The following is a 17,142-nucleotide window of genomic DNA, read 5'->3' as shown; positions in this document are numbered from 1 at the left end:
GCAGAATCTTATTAAACTTTCTAGCATTTGATAAAGAATAAAATATAGTATTCTTTGCTGAAAGATGCTCTGAATGGTATAGTTGTTAAAAAAGGCTGACTGAGTATCATGTCTGGGTTCAAGCTCAAATTTTTGATAAGATATCAACATAACGCAAATTGTTATTACATGGAGGCATTCAAAAACCATTGAACCAAAAATCTTTTAGTGATATTAATGTTGCAAAAAGGAGTACAAGTTTCCATCCTCTGGACTGCTTTTGGTCGATGAGCTGAAGCTTAGTCCTTAAGCGCTTAGTTTACTGAATTTTTCTAGTTCCTGAAAGATTGAATTTTTACACAAAATACTAATTACATAAAATACTCAAATTACACAAAATACTAAAATTAAGGTATTTTTAAATAATGCTTTTTTACACAGAAAATTTTTCCACGATAGATTAAAAAATTGAGAGTGCCTTAAAATGAACTATCCATAAAGGAGTAGAATGCTTGGTTAAATTTATTGAGAAAGGAAATAATTTCAGGTTCTGTGATTATACTTAGTAAGCAGAGTCTGGTACTGAAATATATGTATATGAAAAATTTTTACAAGCAGTAGCCATTGATGAGAATTTTCTGATGCTGTTAAATATGTTACTATTAAATGTAAAAAATACTAAATACTTGTAAATAATTTAATTTATAATTTCAGTTATATGCTTTTCTATTAAATACTTTGCATAATAATTTTAAGTTTGCTTATAGGCTGCTTGTTCTGCATTAATAGGTCCATAAGCATATTAGATTATTCTGTATGTGTTCTAGGTCTGCAAAGAGGACAAATACTTAGCATCTGGTTTTGTAGTCCTGTGCATAACATATCCATGCTTGGTAATTTATCAGGTAATTCTTTTTATTTAGTATGTAACTTTCATTCTTTTTTTCTCTTTTTCGTTTTTATTTTTCACATTCTTCAGCTAACTAAATCACTTGTTATTTATTCAAAGACAATTTTTGAAAATCTAAATAATAGAAAAATATAACACAACATAGCACATATTTCTAAGTAACTGTCAAATTTAGTTAGATATTTGTGGTCAACAAATAGATTAAATTCATATGTAACCTATAAACATTAATAGGAAAGCAATTAAATATTGGTAAAGACCTACTATTAATTATTTACTCCAAGTTCTGCTTGTTCTCTTTTCCTATGTTAACTAAATGTCTCAATATTATGTCAATTCTGTCTTTGCACAAGGAATATTTTGTTTTACTGTGGGGCATCATTATTAAATTTTTTCAAAAAATATATTTAATATTTTGTAGGGAAGGAAAAAGGACTTCTTAACTGTATAACTTCTGTTGAAATAAATGACAAAATAAAATTCTTATGTTTGCATTATAGAAATACATATTTCATCTAAGGAGAGAATGCAGCATAGCTATTCAAATTTCCTGGAATGTCAGGATAGTTTATTTCCAGTTAATCTTATTTTCTGAAGTCCTGCTGTATTTTAATATGATTTAAAATGTATTGAATCAGTTTTAAAAGAACACTCAAATTATTTATTTGAAATTAGCACTTTCTCCAACAATGTATATAGGATAATGGACTCGGACTTGTTTTACTTCCCAAGCCATAGGCTTTTTTGTCCTGATTTAAGGTCTTTACTTTCTATATGTTTAAAAAGAATTTTCACTAGAATTTGTCTAAGAGTATCATTATTTTATATTTTTAGTATTTTCTTTTATAAATTCAGTTGCATATTGTTTGTTTTATTTTAATATTTTGAAAATTATTTAAAAACTAATTTTCATTATGCCAGGAAAAAAAATTCGCATAATAAAATACTCTGATGCTTTCTCATATGTGCAGAATTCTAATTTTTGAATCAATATCGGAATGTAAAGTATTATAAGAGTAAGACCATTTTAAAATTTGAAATTTTGAGCATCACTCTACAATTTACAGCACAGTATTCTTAGCAATATAATTTTAGAAAATCTAGCTATGCTGGCTGTGTGTCAACTTGTGCAAGTTTATTTAAACAAGATTCTGCAAAGGGTGTTTACACATTTGTAGATTTGAAGACTGTTTAATTAATGTTTAAAGTGTAAAAAGTATTTTTTTTAACCATTTGATCTAATACCCTTTTTTCTGGATAGTAAGTCTGCATCATAATTTGCATGATAGAAGGGTTTTTTTAAAAGTTTCCTGGTGTTTTGTTTTCTATTTCTCTTTCACTACTTCCCGGAGTTCATCAATTGCAGTAGGTTTTCTCTTAAAAAAAGCTGTTTTCAAGAGACGAAAGGCACAATAATTTATAGGTGAAACATCGGGAAACTTCACAGGAATACTTTGAAAAGTTATATATGCAATACCTGTATCAGTCTTTACATTTTCAAGCAATGTGTTGGTGCCTTTTAAAGTATGACTTCTAGCTTTGTCTTGATGATGTTTCACGTCTTTGAAATTCATTGAGATAAAGGCTTTTGATGGAATTCCTTCTGTCAATTTCAGAATTAAAAATTTCTCTTGATAGTATGTTTAGTTGACTTTAACATTTTCTCCACTCTCCTTATTTTTAATTTCCAATTGTAAGAGAATGTTGCTACAATCATAAACATCTTACTAAAACTTTTTTTTGCATCGACAGAGCTAGGTTTGTTAATTTTTCTCTTTCTTTTTGATAATAAATAGAACTTTTCCAGTCATTTAGTTAAATCCATGCTTCATCATAGGTCACAATGTATTTCCTTTTATCTTTGCTAAATAATTTTCATACGATGTTTTACAAATTTTTCTGCATTGAGCTACTATGTCTCAGCAAAGGTGGTAAGCAGTAATTTTTTTTTTTTTTTTTTTTTTTTTTTTTTTTTTTTTTTAAGTTTAAACCTTGGTCTATATTTTTATTTATTATTGCTACAGATGTATTTAAAGGATTTGCAGTTGATTTCTGCATCAACAGACTTTCTCTTGTTAACAACAGTTTAATATTAGAAACAGTATGTACCTCTTGTCAGTATTTGTTTGGAGTCTTCTCTTCATGTGGAAGTAATGACTGATGGTTTTTTCCTTTCGGATTGATAATGTTGCTGATTTTGCGCTTTGAGATTTTAATATCCTGCATTTCACAGCATTTCTGAATTCTGGAAGGAAAGCGCAAAATCATATTCTTCAATCCACAACTTGTTTATATGAAAGATTTTGAAAGGAGAATAAAGTAGCAGAATGATGTAAATGGCCTTTGTGCAATTGACCTCTCCACAAAGTATATAAAAATAGTATTATTGTTTGTACTGCTAACTTAATTCTTGTGAATAGCATAAAGTATTATGTAGAATTTAGTTTTCTTTATTGAGAAATTTTTTAAATAATATTTAAAAACTATTACACAACTTGCAGACTTAAAGAACTTGCATTTAGTTATGTAATTTTAGTTTCAAACCAAAACGTACTGAAATCTCGTAAATTCATTTGATCTCATGCGAGTATAGATGTCATTTGTTTTAAATGGCTGTGTTTTGTTTAGTCTTTATGATATAAAATTATGCATCAAAATAAAAGTAATTTTCTTGTATACAGTTTCATGTTTTTTCTTATACTTTTGCACCTATACAGTTTTTTTTTTTTTTTTTTTAATTTTAATTTTGTGAAATAAAAAGTTACTTATATTTTATGGTTTCTAAAATTCATTTGATTACAAGTAGACATTTACAATTGAGTGCATGTGAATTGAGTTAAAAAGGATAGAGACCAAATTGTGTGTTTTTCCTCTTTGATGAACTTATAATATTGTAGGCTATGAAAATTATGTTTACATTGCCTTCCTAACAGTGCATTTTATACATGTTATTTCTCCATAATTTTTCCTGTATTTTTGTATTTTATTGAAGCATTTTAAAATTTGTTCTTTTAAATTATTTTTTTTTCTAGATGTATATGTCAAATCATAAAACTTCTGTTGGACAATTTCATCTCTCTGCTCAATATATAGGTAAGAAAAAATATTGAGAAAAGTGTAATAGAAAAGAATGGCTGATCATTTATCAAAATTTAGAATGCACATGTATAAAAATGCCGTGTATACTGTAAATGTGATGAAAATTATGATTTCAAACACTTCTCTCTCTCTCTCTTCTTTTTTTTACCCTCAAGAAAGAGTGATATTAGTATTATTGAAATGAGTGTATGTCTAGATGTTTGAAATGGTGCTTTATGCGTTTTTCATTTTAGCAGATTATTTAACAAAAATAAATCTATTTCATTTTGTATTGAAATCATTGCATAAGTTTCCATAATAATTAGTTATACATACAATAGCTATGTCTAGAGGGAAGAGGGAACCTTATTCTTCAGAAAAGTCAAAAAGCAGAATATGTTTATAAGGTTTAAAAGGTTTTTACTTGTGGTTTTACTTGGAAATACTTGTGTATGCTTATATTTATTTGTTCCTCTTTTCTATAACATATATTTTGCAGGAGGTTAGGTATTTTTTATAAAATTAATAATACTTTAGCAATAGGTTTCTTAGGTATATGATTTATTGGAGTAACACCGTAAAGCTAGTTTTAAGTTTTGTGTTGTTTAACTCTGTGAATATAAAATAAATTTAGCATGATAGTTTATAGGACTGCCATATTATCTGCATATGTTCTTCATATTATCTCCATATGTTCCAACATATGGTATGACTGCCATGTTTTTGGCTTACTTTTTAGTATATATGCATCAGTAACCAACTCAATTGCAAATACAATCCATGTGTTTGAGTTCATAGGGATTTAGGTGCTTTATGTTTAACTATCATTTTGCTGAATAGTATTCACGAGTTTAAGTAAGTTTAAGTATTAACCACATGGATTTCTCTTTCTGCCTGTAAAATTTGTTTCTTGTAAAATACTTCTTTTATTGTTATTTATGAACAGAACAGAACCTATAAACCATAAAAATAAGCAATTAAAGCAACAAACTATTTTAAGGTATTCATAAAGTTGGCTATGAGTTGGTAATTTTTTGTGGGGGTGTGGAAAATCAGAAAGCACTAGTATTATTTATTATGTTGTAAACGGCTTGAAGAAATATATTACAGGTAGCATGCTAAAATGTTTTCCGTAGTTTTAGAGTGCAAAATAGAGATATAAATTATTTATTAAAATATGGCCTATAAATAAGTTGATATATATATGTGATAGGAGAAAATTTTAGGACTATTTAATCTGTACTCGCAGAGAAATAAATTTAGAGGTTTTCTGGGGTAAGAAGGAAAAATTTTAAAACATATGAGAGACATTGTAAGAAAACTCTAAGTTGATGATGTTTATGTAATTTTAAAGTAGTAATAAGCAATTAATGAAATGGTGCAATCTATGAAAGTGAATCAGATTTTTATGCAAATTTCAGATTTCTTTGCTTTTTAAAATACTAAAACTACTACTCCAAAATAAAAAAATACAACATATTAATCCTTTCAGTTATCATGTACTGTTGTAAAGAAAATAAAAAACATCAACATGCAGAAGCAGTTTACTAATTTTGACTTCATCTTAGGATCTGAGTAATGGAATGTTATGTATGATGTTTTAAAAATGATCTATTAAACAGCATATATTTACATAATGGGAGAAACACAAAATGGGAGAGACATATAGAAATGTGTTGAATTCATGCTGGATAATATGTGACAACATGCTTTGTTTTTACTTAGGTAATTCATTTATCTGAAACTGAAAAATATGTGTAAGCTTGAATATTTTACATGTTTTAATATTCTCTAAAATCTGTTTCATAATTAGTAAATACTCAGGGTTCGTAACGGTCCTTACAAGTGCTTATAAGTCCTTATATTTGAAAATAAAATATAAAGGCCCTTATAGGTGCTTACTTTTTCTTTTAAAGCCGTTATTTTTTTGTTTTTAGTGCTTATTTTTTTGCTTTTAATGCTCTTTTTCAGTCCCTTTTTTTTAATGAACGCGCATTTTTCCCCCCGTACCAAAGCCGAAATTAAATAAACAACTTTTCTTCCTTAATGCAACGTCAGATGGTGAATCATACTCCCGGAAATTGCTTTTCCCCCTTTCTCTGCATTAACATAACCAATGGTGCGTGTGAGAGAGCAGGTGCACGTTGTTCTATTGGTCAAAAAATTGCAAAAACGGTAGAAAATTCCGGTACATTTGGTATTCTTTTCCTCCCACCCAAATACTACACACGTTTGAATTTCTATCAAGATTTTAATAATTTGCATTCTCATTCCACATATCAAAATGTCAAAATCATTTATTTAGCCGAGAAATCTAAAGAAGGCTACAATCTCCCCCACTCCTCTTTTTCCAGTTACTATCTGGAATATTTGGCAATTTCCGAGTATGCGGGTTAGTTAAGCTTTTACTGTTAAAGGATGACTGACTGCATGAAGCAATTTTCCGTCTTCTGATTTCAGAAATGTGCCTCTTTTTTACTTAAATTACTTTGCTTGGAATATATGTTAAGGGAAAACTGTTATGCAATGAAAATTTAGAAAATGTTCAGAATTTTGATTTAAGTTAAATTATTTAAATATTAATATGAGTGGAAAAATAAATTGTATTTATTATTAGGTGCCAAATGAATACAATTAATATGGCTTATTATTACTTATTTTCTATATTTTGAACTGAAATTTCATCATTAAATCTTGTAATATAGTTTAGTTCTGTATAGTTTTTTTTTCTCTCATTGTAAACTAATTCTGTAAATTGAACTGTCATTTAAAAGTTAAAAAAAAAAAAAAAGTTAATTGTTTTCCATGGTTGAGGTAATGCTCATTCTCTTAATAAATATTGCATTGCTCATATTTTAAATTATAAGTTTAATTTTTCTTTTAAGGTTATGCAGTTGTGTATAATGTAATTAGACAGGTGCTTATTTTTCCTTAAAATGTGCTTGAAAAGTGCTTATAGGTGCTTATTTTTTTAACTAAAACGTGGCTACGAACACTGATACTGTTTTTGCTATATGACTTGAGTCTTTTGCTGAAATGTAACAATGAAAACTTTGGGATTTTTTTTTAAAAAGAAGTAACTGATTTTAGCCAAGCTGATTGTTAAAAGCTGGAAGTGCAGAGGAAATCTTCATAGTATCAGAAATTTCATTTGAGAGAGGAGGCACTGTATTATGTTATAACTATTTGGCAATGAAAGTAAATACTGCATATGTTATTGTAATTAAGGTTTTTTATATTTAATTTTTGGAAATGTTCAAATGAAAGTTGTAAGTCGAAGTTCCAATACTTTTAAATTCTAATAAGATTAAAAGCATTAGAAATAAAGTATAGCGTCTGAATGGCTTTTAAAGTACTTAAATGGCTCTGCGCAAATTCATGATTTAGAGTGTCTATATTTTATATGGTAATATTGGTGTACTTTGAATAATTTATGTATTATCACACATGCTTTTATGATAAAAAGGTGTATTAACTGCATGAATAAAGTTCAATATAGCTAAATCTTTTGATTTACTGTACATTGCAGTCTTTACTTTTTGTGCAAATACATATTATACATATATTATTTTCATAGAACTGTCTCTTAGTAGGAATTAAATGATAAATATTAAATTTTTTTTAAGTGTTTTAAAACCATCAGAAACTGCGAATGAAAAAATTCATAAACGTAGCACTATTTTAGTGATAATCGTATAAATCACAAAATGGGGGGGGGGAAGGAGGGGAATGGGAAATATTTTTAGTCTACTACTGCTGTTTGTTAATTTATTAAAGTATGTTAAAATAAAAATGAGAATCTGAATTCTTACATTTGAAGTTGTTTTTTAATAAAATAGTTTATGAAAGGAATTTGGATATATTTTGTATCTTCTATTCTTTTCATTTTTACTAGTGCTTTTCATAAACTTAAAACTACAGATGTTACATAAAATGTATATAATGAACCTTTATTTAGTTATTTAATTTATGTTATAGGTATCATCATAATTGCTTGTAAATTCCTCTTGTCATGCTTGATGATACAGACTTGTAGAACATTTGGATATGGATTAAACACAAGATGTAAGATTTAAACTTTTTAAAAGTTTTAAATGTATTATAGCCTATCATTTAATTGTTCTTAAATTCCTTCATGATAAATACTAATTTATTTTGTCATATTCTTATATTTTAAATGTTTACTTAATATCTTCATTTTATTATTTCCTTGTATTTTATTTTGAATCTTTTATTTATTCCTAGCTTTTATTTTTTCTGTGATGTAATTAATTTTTATTCTTGTTTGCAGCATTCCATGATTTAGTTTCTAGGGATTCAAATAGTTTATTAGCATACTCGCGATCATCTTTACTATACTGAGTGTAAAGAATGTTTATTTGCATGAATATTTTGAATAGAATGGAATGTGCATGGAATCGCATGATTATCATTAGTGTCATCATTTTTTAATGATCAGAATTAAGACTAGAATCCTCATCGAGCGCACATATTTTCCAGCCTTAGATATTTTGAAAAAATGGTTGGATCGCCCTTCCAAGAAAAAGCCAGCAAGTGAAAGAATGATGTGGTTCAAATTCTTGAAAGAGTGTTGTCATCTCAAGTGTTCCAATAAAACCAAAAAGTTGGAATACACATACAAGGATATTTATAGATTTTAGCTGTGTGTTTCTGAGGACCAGGAAAAACTTATATTTATTTTAAAATGTGTTTGAATTTGTTTTGGTAATGAAATAGGAGTACAAATAAAATTCCCACCAGAATATTTGCTTTTTAGAGATTTAGTTTTAATTTTCTTCTATTCTTTAAAATGCATTGAACATCTCATTAACACTTTAATGATGGGAACTTCAGTTGGTGTTTTAATAATTAATAAAATTTCAAATTACTGTGTCATTATTGATAATTAATCAAGATTGAAATTTGGAATATGAACACACATTATCAAATAATAAAATTAATTATTATTATAATAATTTGTAAAAATTTTAGCTGAAATGCTTCTTGGTATTTCTGTCATTAAAGTGTTAATATACTCTGTATTAAGTCAAAATATTCAAAGAAATATGATTCCTTTATGTTTATTTTGAATTTCACATTAAAAATTAATCTTGAATATACAGTGAAGCAATATAAAAGATGAGTTGGTTGGTTAATAGCATATCAATTTTAAATAAAATTTTGCTCAACAACTGTATTGTGTATTGAGCTGTTTTTAAACTGTTGTATGTTACCATCTATAAAAGTGTGCTTAGTACTAGGGCCTATCTCTTTTCTTTAAAAATATGAGTAGAAAGTTATAGATAACAAATATAAATTTCTCTTCTTAATCTGGTCCTCGAGAATGGGAACTATTTCAGAAATGTAATTTTGATAGATGCATTTAAGATTGATTTGCATTTGTTATGTATTAGCTGTGTGGCTGGATTTAGTGTAATTATATAAAATCAAACTATTTTTTCAAATGGTTGCACAACTTAGCAATTGTGATGTGGTGAAATATATTAAAGTTTAAATAAGCTTACATTATTTATAGATTTGCACAATGCAGATTAATATATCCGTCTCCTTATTCCTGGTTTATTATATATGCATTGTTTTTCTTTAATATCTGTTAATTTTTTGCTTATAGAGTGTTGCTACTGTGTATTTTCTTGGGAAAAGCTTGATAAATCCATAAAATAACATAGAAGCATATTACAAGTTTAGGATATAATTTCTGTCTTTTAGGTGTTTCCATGATTATACTGTAATGTAATTGACCTTGTATTGAAAAATCTAGATTTGGAGGAAACTTTTACAAGAAGATAATTGTTATTTCAAAATCTAATTTAATTCATTTGTAATATTTATATTTCATATAATCTGGTAATGTTCAAGAAGCTATTTTGTGTGATAAAAGTAAATATCTTAATTTTACTACAAAAATATTGGGAATATCCCCCCCCCAAAAAAAAAGAAGTTCCCCCCCTCCATGTAAGAATGGTTTTGCAATATTTTCCACGAAATCTTTTCCATAAGTTGCACATGCTCGGAAAGTTTACTCTAGTCTTACATTTAAGTCATGGTCATTGAGTGCAATAAAATTCTGGAAGTCGTATTTTGATTCAGAAGTGATATACCGGTTTCTTTTTTTAAATATTCTAATTTAGAATTTCCAAATACTGAACCAGTGACAACAGATTTCTTTAATTTTATAGTATCCAGTTTATAAATGTATTTCAGTTGTTTTGAAATATTGCTGTAAAAATATGTATTTATATTTGAAATTTGTTTAATAAAGAGGTTACTAGAAAAGTATTTCCATACTAATCTCTCAAATATGTATCATAAGCAATTTTCTAGACAAACATTTACATATGATACTTCATCCTATACAGAAAACAAGTAATTTTAAATTTGTCACATTTGAGTTTCTTCAAAATTGTCCAAATTTTTATTTATTGTAGAAAAAGGAACACTAAAACTGTAAATCATAGTTCATTGCCTTCATCGGTTAAGTCTTTTGAGAAAATGTCAACAGCATGTGGTGTTCCCAGGTGATCAAACTTTCAGAAATAAGTATTTTCTAAACATATTATTTTTTGCTTGAGAGCTGTATTTGATAGTGTATATAACTTCAATGTGTTTAGTTAGAAGTTTTAATTTATCAGTTTATTTGAATATGAATTTAATTGAATAATATTTATCACCTGGAATTTAGATAAATAAATAAATAAAATTATTGTAAGCAACACTGTTTATGAATGATTTTTGCATTCAGATTAGGATAAATTAACTTATGCTTTATGAAACTCCCTGAAGAACATCTGAAAAGTAATTTTTATTTGAAACTCTCTGTTTGGGAGAAGAAATTTTATTTATGTAAAAAAAATGTGAATTCAGTTTGAGTAAAACTGTGTTAGATTCTTTTTTTTTTTTTTTTTTTTTTTTATTTTTAATTAAGGAAGTTAGAGTTCAAGACAATCACTCAGCTGTTTTAAATAAACTTTTCTGGCCTTTTTCCTTATGGGTTTCGATTCATATTGTTGAAAGAATTATTGCATTTATTCGTACAACCAACTTCTTGTCATACCTGCTTTTATTTTCTAGCTCTGCTTTCTAGAGAAAATTAAAATATTCATATAAAAGTCCCTGAATAGTAAAATATCTACCATTCTACATCTGTGTGTTGTTCACATTCTTGTTACACTTTATATAAGGTAGGCTGTCTTTTTTTAATATTCAGCCTATGAAAAGCAAACTTAGGTACTAATTGTTCTTCCAAGTTTCTTAACTGTAATTAGATTAGAAATACTTACCTTTTATAAATATATATTCTAACTGTAATTCTAATTAGGAATTGTAGTATAAGATGTATAGTATTTGAGCTGATATATTTTACCTTTTATGTAAAACAAAGAAAGAATTTGCTTCAGCATTTTTTTCTTAGATATACACTTCCGTTTAAAACTTAAAAAATAAATTAATAGTTCCTTAGCAAGTATAACTATTTCTATTTTAGCTGTAAAATATTTACATTATTTGTGCAAATATCATGTTAGAAATTTGTTTCATATAAAAATGCATTTCTAATGCAGATTTTATTACTTAAATTATATTTAAGAAAAATATATTGGTTCAGGGCATAATTCTGTGCATTTTATTTCTTTATAAAATGTTAAGCATTTACTTTGTCAACTTTTATATATCAAGCATGTACATTAGCAATGGAACTCCATGAAATGCTGAGGATTTTCTCATAAAAATTGCTTTAGTTTAATGTCAAATAGATTAAAGTTTCTAATGAATGCTCTTTATTCAAAGTTAGCCAGTCTTATGAAAGACTGGCTCATTAGGAATTATACTTGAAGTAGTGCTTTTACTTTAACAGTACATCAATTTTATGCATAAAATGTGTATAAGATACTTTTAAATTTTTTTGCTTAGCTTATATTTGCAAATATATTCAAATAGTTTGAAATTTCAAGATGTAAAATGTAGAATTGCTGAAAGCAAGAAAGCATAATTTTTTAGCAAGGTGTTTGAAAAATGGTTTCTAAATTTACTAATAAACAGTTGACATCTGTTTTTATATCACAGTTCTGTAAATTTGATATACTAGTAAGGTAACTGGATTACTTTTGCAGTACTTTTTTCACAAAATTACACAATAGAAATATTTTCTCTTTCATTACAATCCTCTCTTCATTCCATACATTTCATGTAAATCTTCCAATATTGGAAACAATGTTGCAGGTCATTTTCCAATAATTTCTTCATTCATTATTTTATCCTTCATCAGTATATCGAAATTTCGTTTCATTTAATATAGACTTTTGGAAACAGAAAAAAATCACATGGAGGACCATAGAGAAGTCTGAGAACTTGTGCTTAGCCATAAATGAACAGACAGGTGCTTTCCATAGTGAAGAGACTTGAGTTCTTCACACATCGGGGTATTTTCTGTTTGTATGTTCATGATGACTTATTCATATCTCCATGTAGTAGACTTGGGTTACTGACTTTCTAGTATCCATTTCATGGGAGCAATTCTTGGATATCAAGAAAATAATCATCGTTACTTTAGCTGGATTTACTTTGATAAGCGCTCTTAGCTTTTGCTAAAGAGGAAATTTTGTGCTACTTGGGTTCATGTTTAGTTTCAGATTCATACAGAAAAACCAATGATTCATCATGGGTTGTAACATGTTTTAAAAGATTTGGGTCACTTCTAGTGTTTTGAAAAATATTAGTACAAATGTTCACTCAAATTTCCTTCTGTTTAAATGTCTGGATTCTCTCAACTAGTTTGAAACATACTTTTATCATATTTTAAGTAACATTCAAAATTTGTCAAACACTGACAATTTTTATAATCTAATTTAGCCAATGGCTTTTAGCTGAGCCAATGCAATTGTTTATTTCTTTGAAAAATTTTGGTGACATTTTGGGTGGAACATCACTGTTCCTGGAACAATCAGTATGTTAAACATCTTTGCTATCTTCTTCATTCTTTTAAATAAATGTATCAAACAATCATTAATGTTAAACTTTTCATGATAATTTGTATGTATATTATTAATTTTCACTCAAAATTTCACATTTGCATGTGCAAATGAATACACATTATGATTTTGATATAGAGCAGAAATATGTACCACTTCAAACAAAATCTGTTATTGACCTGAACATTGCATGTCCTTCAAATATTAACTTTGAAGAGAACAAAATGCTGGCTAATCTCAGACATCATTTGCTGTTTCCAAGGAAACGGCAGCACAGAAAAATCAGTCCATTTACTTTTTACTTACACTTCATGTGTTTTGTGTTTGTATTTTATTTACATATAGTTAGGTAATGTAAGTGAATGCATTCCAGGTGCATATTTATTATTTTTACAAGCTATGAAATGTTTAAGAGAAGGAAAGGATTGAGTGTGCAATGTTAAGAGAATCTGAATTAACCTTCTATAATTTCTGCTAATTATTTGTTGTACAAATATTATTATTATTTACTGAGCTTTATCGTATCAGGATTTTAAATAAAAAGTAGTTTTAGTTTTCCTGATAATATTATCCTCATTGCTTTTGTTATTATGTCACCTTTGAAAAATATAAAGGGTTCAAACCATAACAGTTCTTTGACTGTTTAAGAAGATAGTTAAATTTCACTGTAATTTAAGTAAAATCCTGTCAGAAATAGTTATCTTGTGAAAATATTTCAACTAGAAAATTATAATTCTGTATAAATATCTAGAGAAAATGTGATTATCTTGTAAGGAAGTAATTTAACCTTGATTAAATCAAAAATTCAGATTTAAATTGAATGTATTGTGTGCCAAGTGTGTGAAATTGAATTCTTTTAATTGAAACAAAAATATAAGAAAGTTATCTGTCTGTGGGAAGAGATACTTTATTAGAATACTTTTTATAGAAGATGGCTCATATTCACTTGATATGCAGGGAAAAGCCATGAAAATGGCCCATGCAACAAACTTGTTTTCTGGAATTTGAAACTGGGGTTGAATTGTTAATGTTCAGCAGTCTTAGTTGCTTTGTGATTGGTGGGTGTTGAAATAGTATTAGAAGAAAAGTATTTTGTAATGGAAAATATATATATATATTACATGTCTTTGGGTAATTTAAGTACATTAAAATTATTTTAAATGCCAGATTCATGAGTAAAATATAAAGTGATACCATATCTTAAAAAAGGAAAGAAAAACTTATTAAATTGCAGAATATTTATTATGGCATTCTGCTTTGTACTTATGAATAATTTACTGATTTTTTTTTTTTAATTTCAGATAAAATTTCTATGAAATTTATGATTTAAAATTAACCTAAAACACTCATTACTGAAAGTATAAAATTTTTAGTTGATTAATTAGTGAATTTTATCAAATTCGACAATCTTCAGTGTCCAAAATTGAAATTAGACAAGCTGCTAATATATTTTGAATTTTTAAGGGTCTAATTTATATTTGAAATAGAATATTGCTTTCATATATAGATATTCAATTCCAAAATTGTTACTTAAGAAATATTTTTATTCTATAAAATGGGAAACATAAAGCATTTTCCTAGCTCTAAAAAAACACATTAATATTTTTGTAGAGTGATAATATAGTGTATTTTGTATACATATTTTTAAAAGCTAAGCATATTTCATGTGTGTTTTGAATAATGTAGCATTATGTTCTAATCGTACCTAATTTTTTTGTTTAATTTTTTTATTGTTGTAATGAAATGGCAGCTATATCTTGAAATTTCTAAGCATTATTACATATTTTCAGTACCAAAATTTTTAAGTATTATTTGACTTTAAATTGATTAATTTGAGCAATTTTTTATATTAATTGTGTAATTCATAAAATTTCTAACCAAAAAATGGTATGGATTTTGAAATAATGTGGCAATGCTTTTTGTTGTATTAAAAATTTGGAATTTTTTTTTTTCCAAAAAGATCCATGTACATAAATCTTTGCATGCTTTATTGTTGTTTTCTTTCATTCCCCCCCCAAAAAGTGTTACTCTTGTGTTACATTTATATAACTGAAGTCTGTGATTATGAGATTTTGTAAAAAAAGGGGGGAGAGAGAGATTGACTTTGAATTTCTGATGATACATTTGTGCGATAGGTATTGAAATTATGCTTTTTTCCACCTGTGTTCATTTAAATGATTTTTTTATATGTTAATTAATTTTATAAAAGCGTTATGTGTAATGGAGACCACTTTTGCTTCTTTCAATGCATCTTTATTAAATCTTTGTGACATAGATGCCTGTTTACTCTATCAGCTATGCTTTGTGAATGTAATCTTTTAACATAGCACAAAATAATTAAAATTAAATTTTGTAAACTATTTATAAGCGCTTTTTTCCAATAAGGAATAAACTGGATAAGAATTTAAACGTATGAATTTATCTATTTATTATATTTATATGATAAAGATAACTAATTTCTGTGTATAATATATAAATTCTTTTTATATGTAATTTTCTATGACCTAACAAGTAAATAATTCTGTCAAAAAATAATGTTTATAATCTATTTATTGGAAAATTATGTTTCTAATCTGTGTATTATCATGAAAGCTGTCAGTTGCCTTTGATGAAATAATTTTCCTAAAGTTTATCAGTGTTTGTGTGCCAAATTTATATTAAGAATAATGTAACAAATTGAACTTGTAACATTTTACTTACTTCAATAATTATGATATTCTATTGATTATCTGGTAGAAAAAAATTGTAAAGGAGCATTTTTTTTTGTCAAACATATTTCTGTACAGAGCGTATAATTGCTCTTGGAATGTAAAACGGGTTTCAAATATTTCTTCATTTGTGTATGGAATTTTTTACAAGTCAATATGTGTAGAAATTATTGCACTTTCAAATGTGAAAAACATTTAGAATTTATTCACTAATCTTTGGTGTAACTAGCAATCTATGTATTGTATGCATAAGCATTTACCTGCCAAGTGTTCATAAAACTACATGTTTAATGTTTTGTTTATTTTTTCCCTTTACTGTTGTAGAATTTTTCAAGGTCACTACTTTCACTATCTGCTATATTGTATAACTTTTGTTATAAACATTAGATACTTAAAATCGTTTGGTTGTTATTTTTAGCTATTTGTTGTATTTTATGTTAAGTTTGTATGTACCTAGGTTTAAGCATTTTACATTTTGAAGCTTATTTTTATGGGATACATCTTTTGTTCAATAACTTAACATGCTGAATAACAACTGCATGTACACTAGTCTTCACTAGAAGTACTGCATGTACTTCTAGCGAAATTTTCTGTCCATCATTTGAACTGACAAATGTGTCCCTAGTTTCTTTAAAATTTTTGATTAATAAATGTTTTCCTTATAAATTGTTTGGTCTTTATCCATATTGCTATTATTTAGGGAGAACTTCACATTTATGACATGCATTCTGTTTTAGGTAGTGGTAACTTAATAGTAATTCATACAGTTTAGATTTTCTTTAATATTTAAGTATTTATAAGTGTGTATTCAGGATTGTTGTTTGAAATAATTTCCCAATATTCTATTTGTGCCCATTGTGGCAAATTAATGGTTAAATATAAATGAAGATTTTGCACCTCTTTCTGTGTGCCAAGAATGAAAAACATTCCAATCTAAAATTTTGTGACATCAATTTAGTGCCCAGGGACAGATGATCCCCCCTTGGCTCATCCTAGCTATGCCACTGATGCAGCCAAATATTGCTCAGAGTAAAGTTCCATATCCTTGGTATTAGTTAGCAATGCATGGTCATTCTTGGTCATGGTATTAGCCTACAGGTCATTCAAAGCAGCAGTTGAAAAATTATATATGTGTAATCCCTGTTGATAATTCTTAATGTTGTATTTTATGCCATTTCTAGGGTAGCCTTTTAAAAATTTCCTTTAAAATAATTAAATTTTTAAAAAAAAATTCATTAATTTTGTTTTTGGAATATGGCAGACTACTATTTGATGCAAAAATGATAATGAGAAAATAACTATAGGTTACATTTTCAAAGATATTATTGATTTATCTTTAGCTTTTATTTGCAACATTTATGTACGCTTATTTTAAACATATGCTTTCAGCCTTCACAGCTACCAATAAAGATGTGCCAAGGGCTGCAACACATAAAAAAATAGTGAAAAATTATGCTACTAATTGCATTCAGAATTTAAT

The 17,142-nt window shown here is 27.1% G+C and overlaps 1 protein-coding gene across 4 annotated transcripts in view; it reads left to right on the top strand.

Moving 5' to 3' along the window:
- Positions 1-16,328, top strand: part of LOC118204036 (uncharacterized) — a 50,316-nt gene extending 33,988 nt beyond the window's left edge. For 3 of the 4 annotated variants that reach the window (XM_035376356.2, XM_035376357.2, XM_035376355.2), the window contains exons 8-11: positions 807-884; positions 3,922-3,982; positions 7,946-8,032; positions 8,468-16,328. In XM_035376356.2, the coding sequence (XP_035232247.1) occupies positions 807-884; positions 3,922-3,982; positions 7,946-8,032; positions 8,468-8,628 (387 nt within the window). In that variant the 3' untranslated portion in view covers positions 8,629-16,328. Of the gene's footprint in view, positions 1-806; positions 885-3,921; positions 3,983-7,945; positions 8,033-8,258 lie in introns of all 4 variants that reach the window. The other variant, XM_035376359.2, reaches the window with a different exon arrangement.
- The last annotated feature ends 814 nt before the right edge of the window (positions 16,329-17,142 follow it).

This window comes from Stegodyphus dumicola, chromosome 10, assembly GCF_044657685.1.
Source record: "Stegodyphus dumicola isolate Sdum_Otavi_A_Nest chromosome 10, ASM4465768v1".
NCBI classification, from domain to species: domain Eukaryota; kingdom Metazoa; phylum Arthropoda; class Arachnida; order Araneae; family Eresidae; genus Stegodyphus; species Stegodyphus dumicola.
The sequence above is the reverse complement of the archived record's forward strand: the minus strand, read 5'-3'. Positions and strand labels throughout refer to the sequence as shown.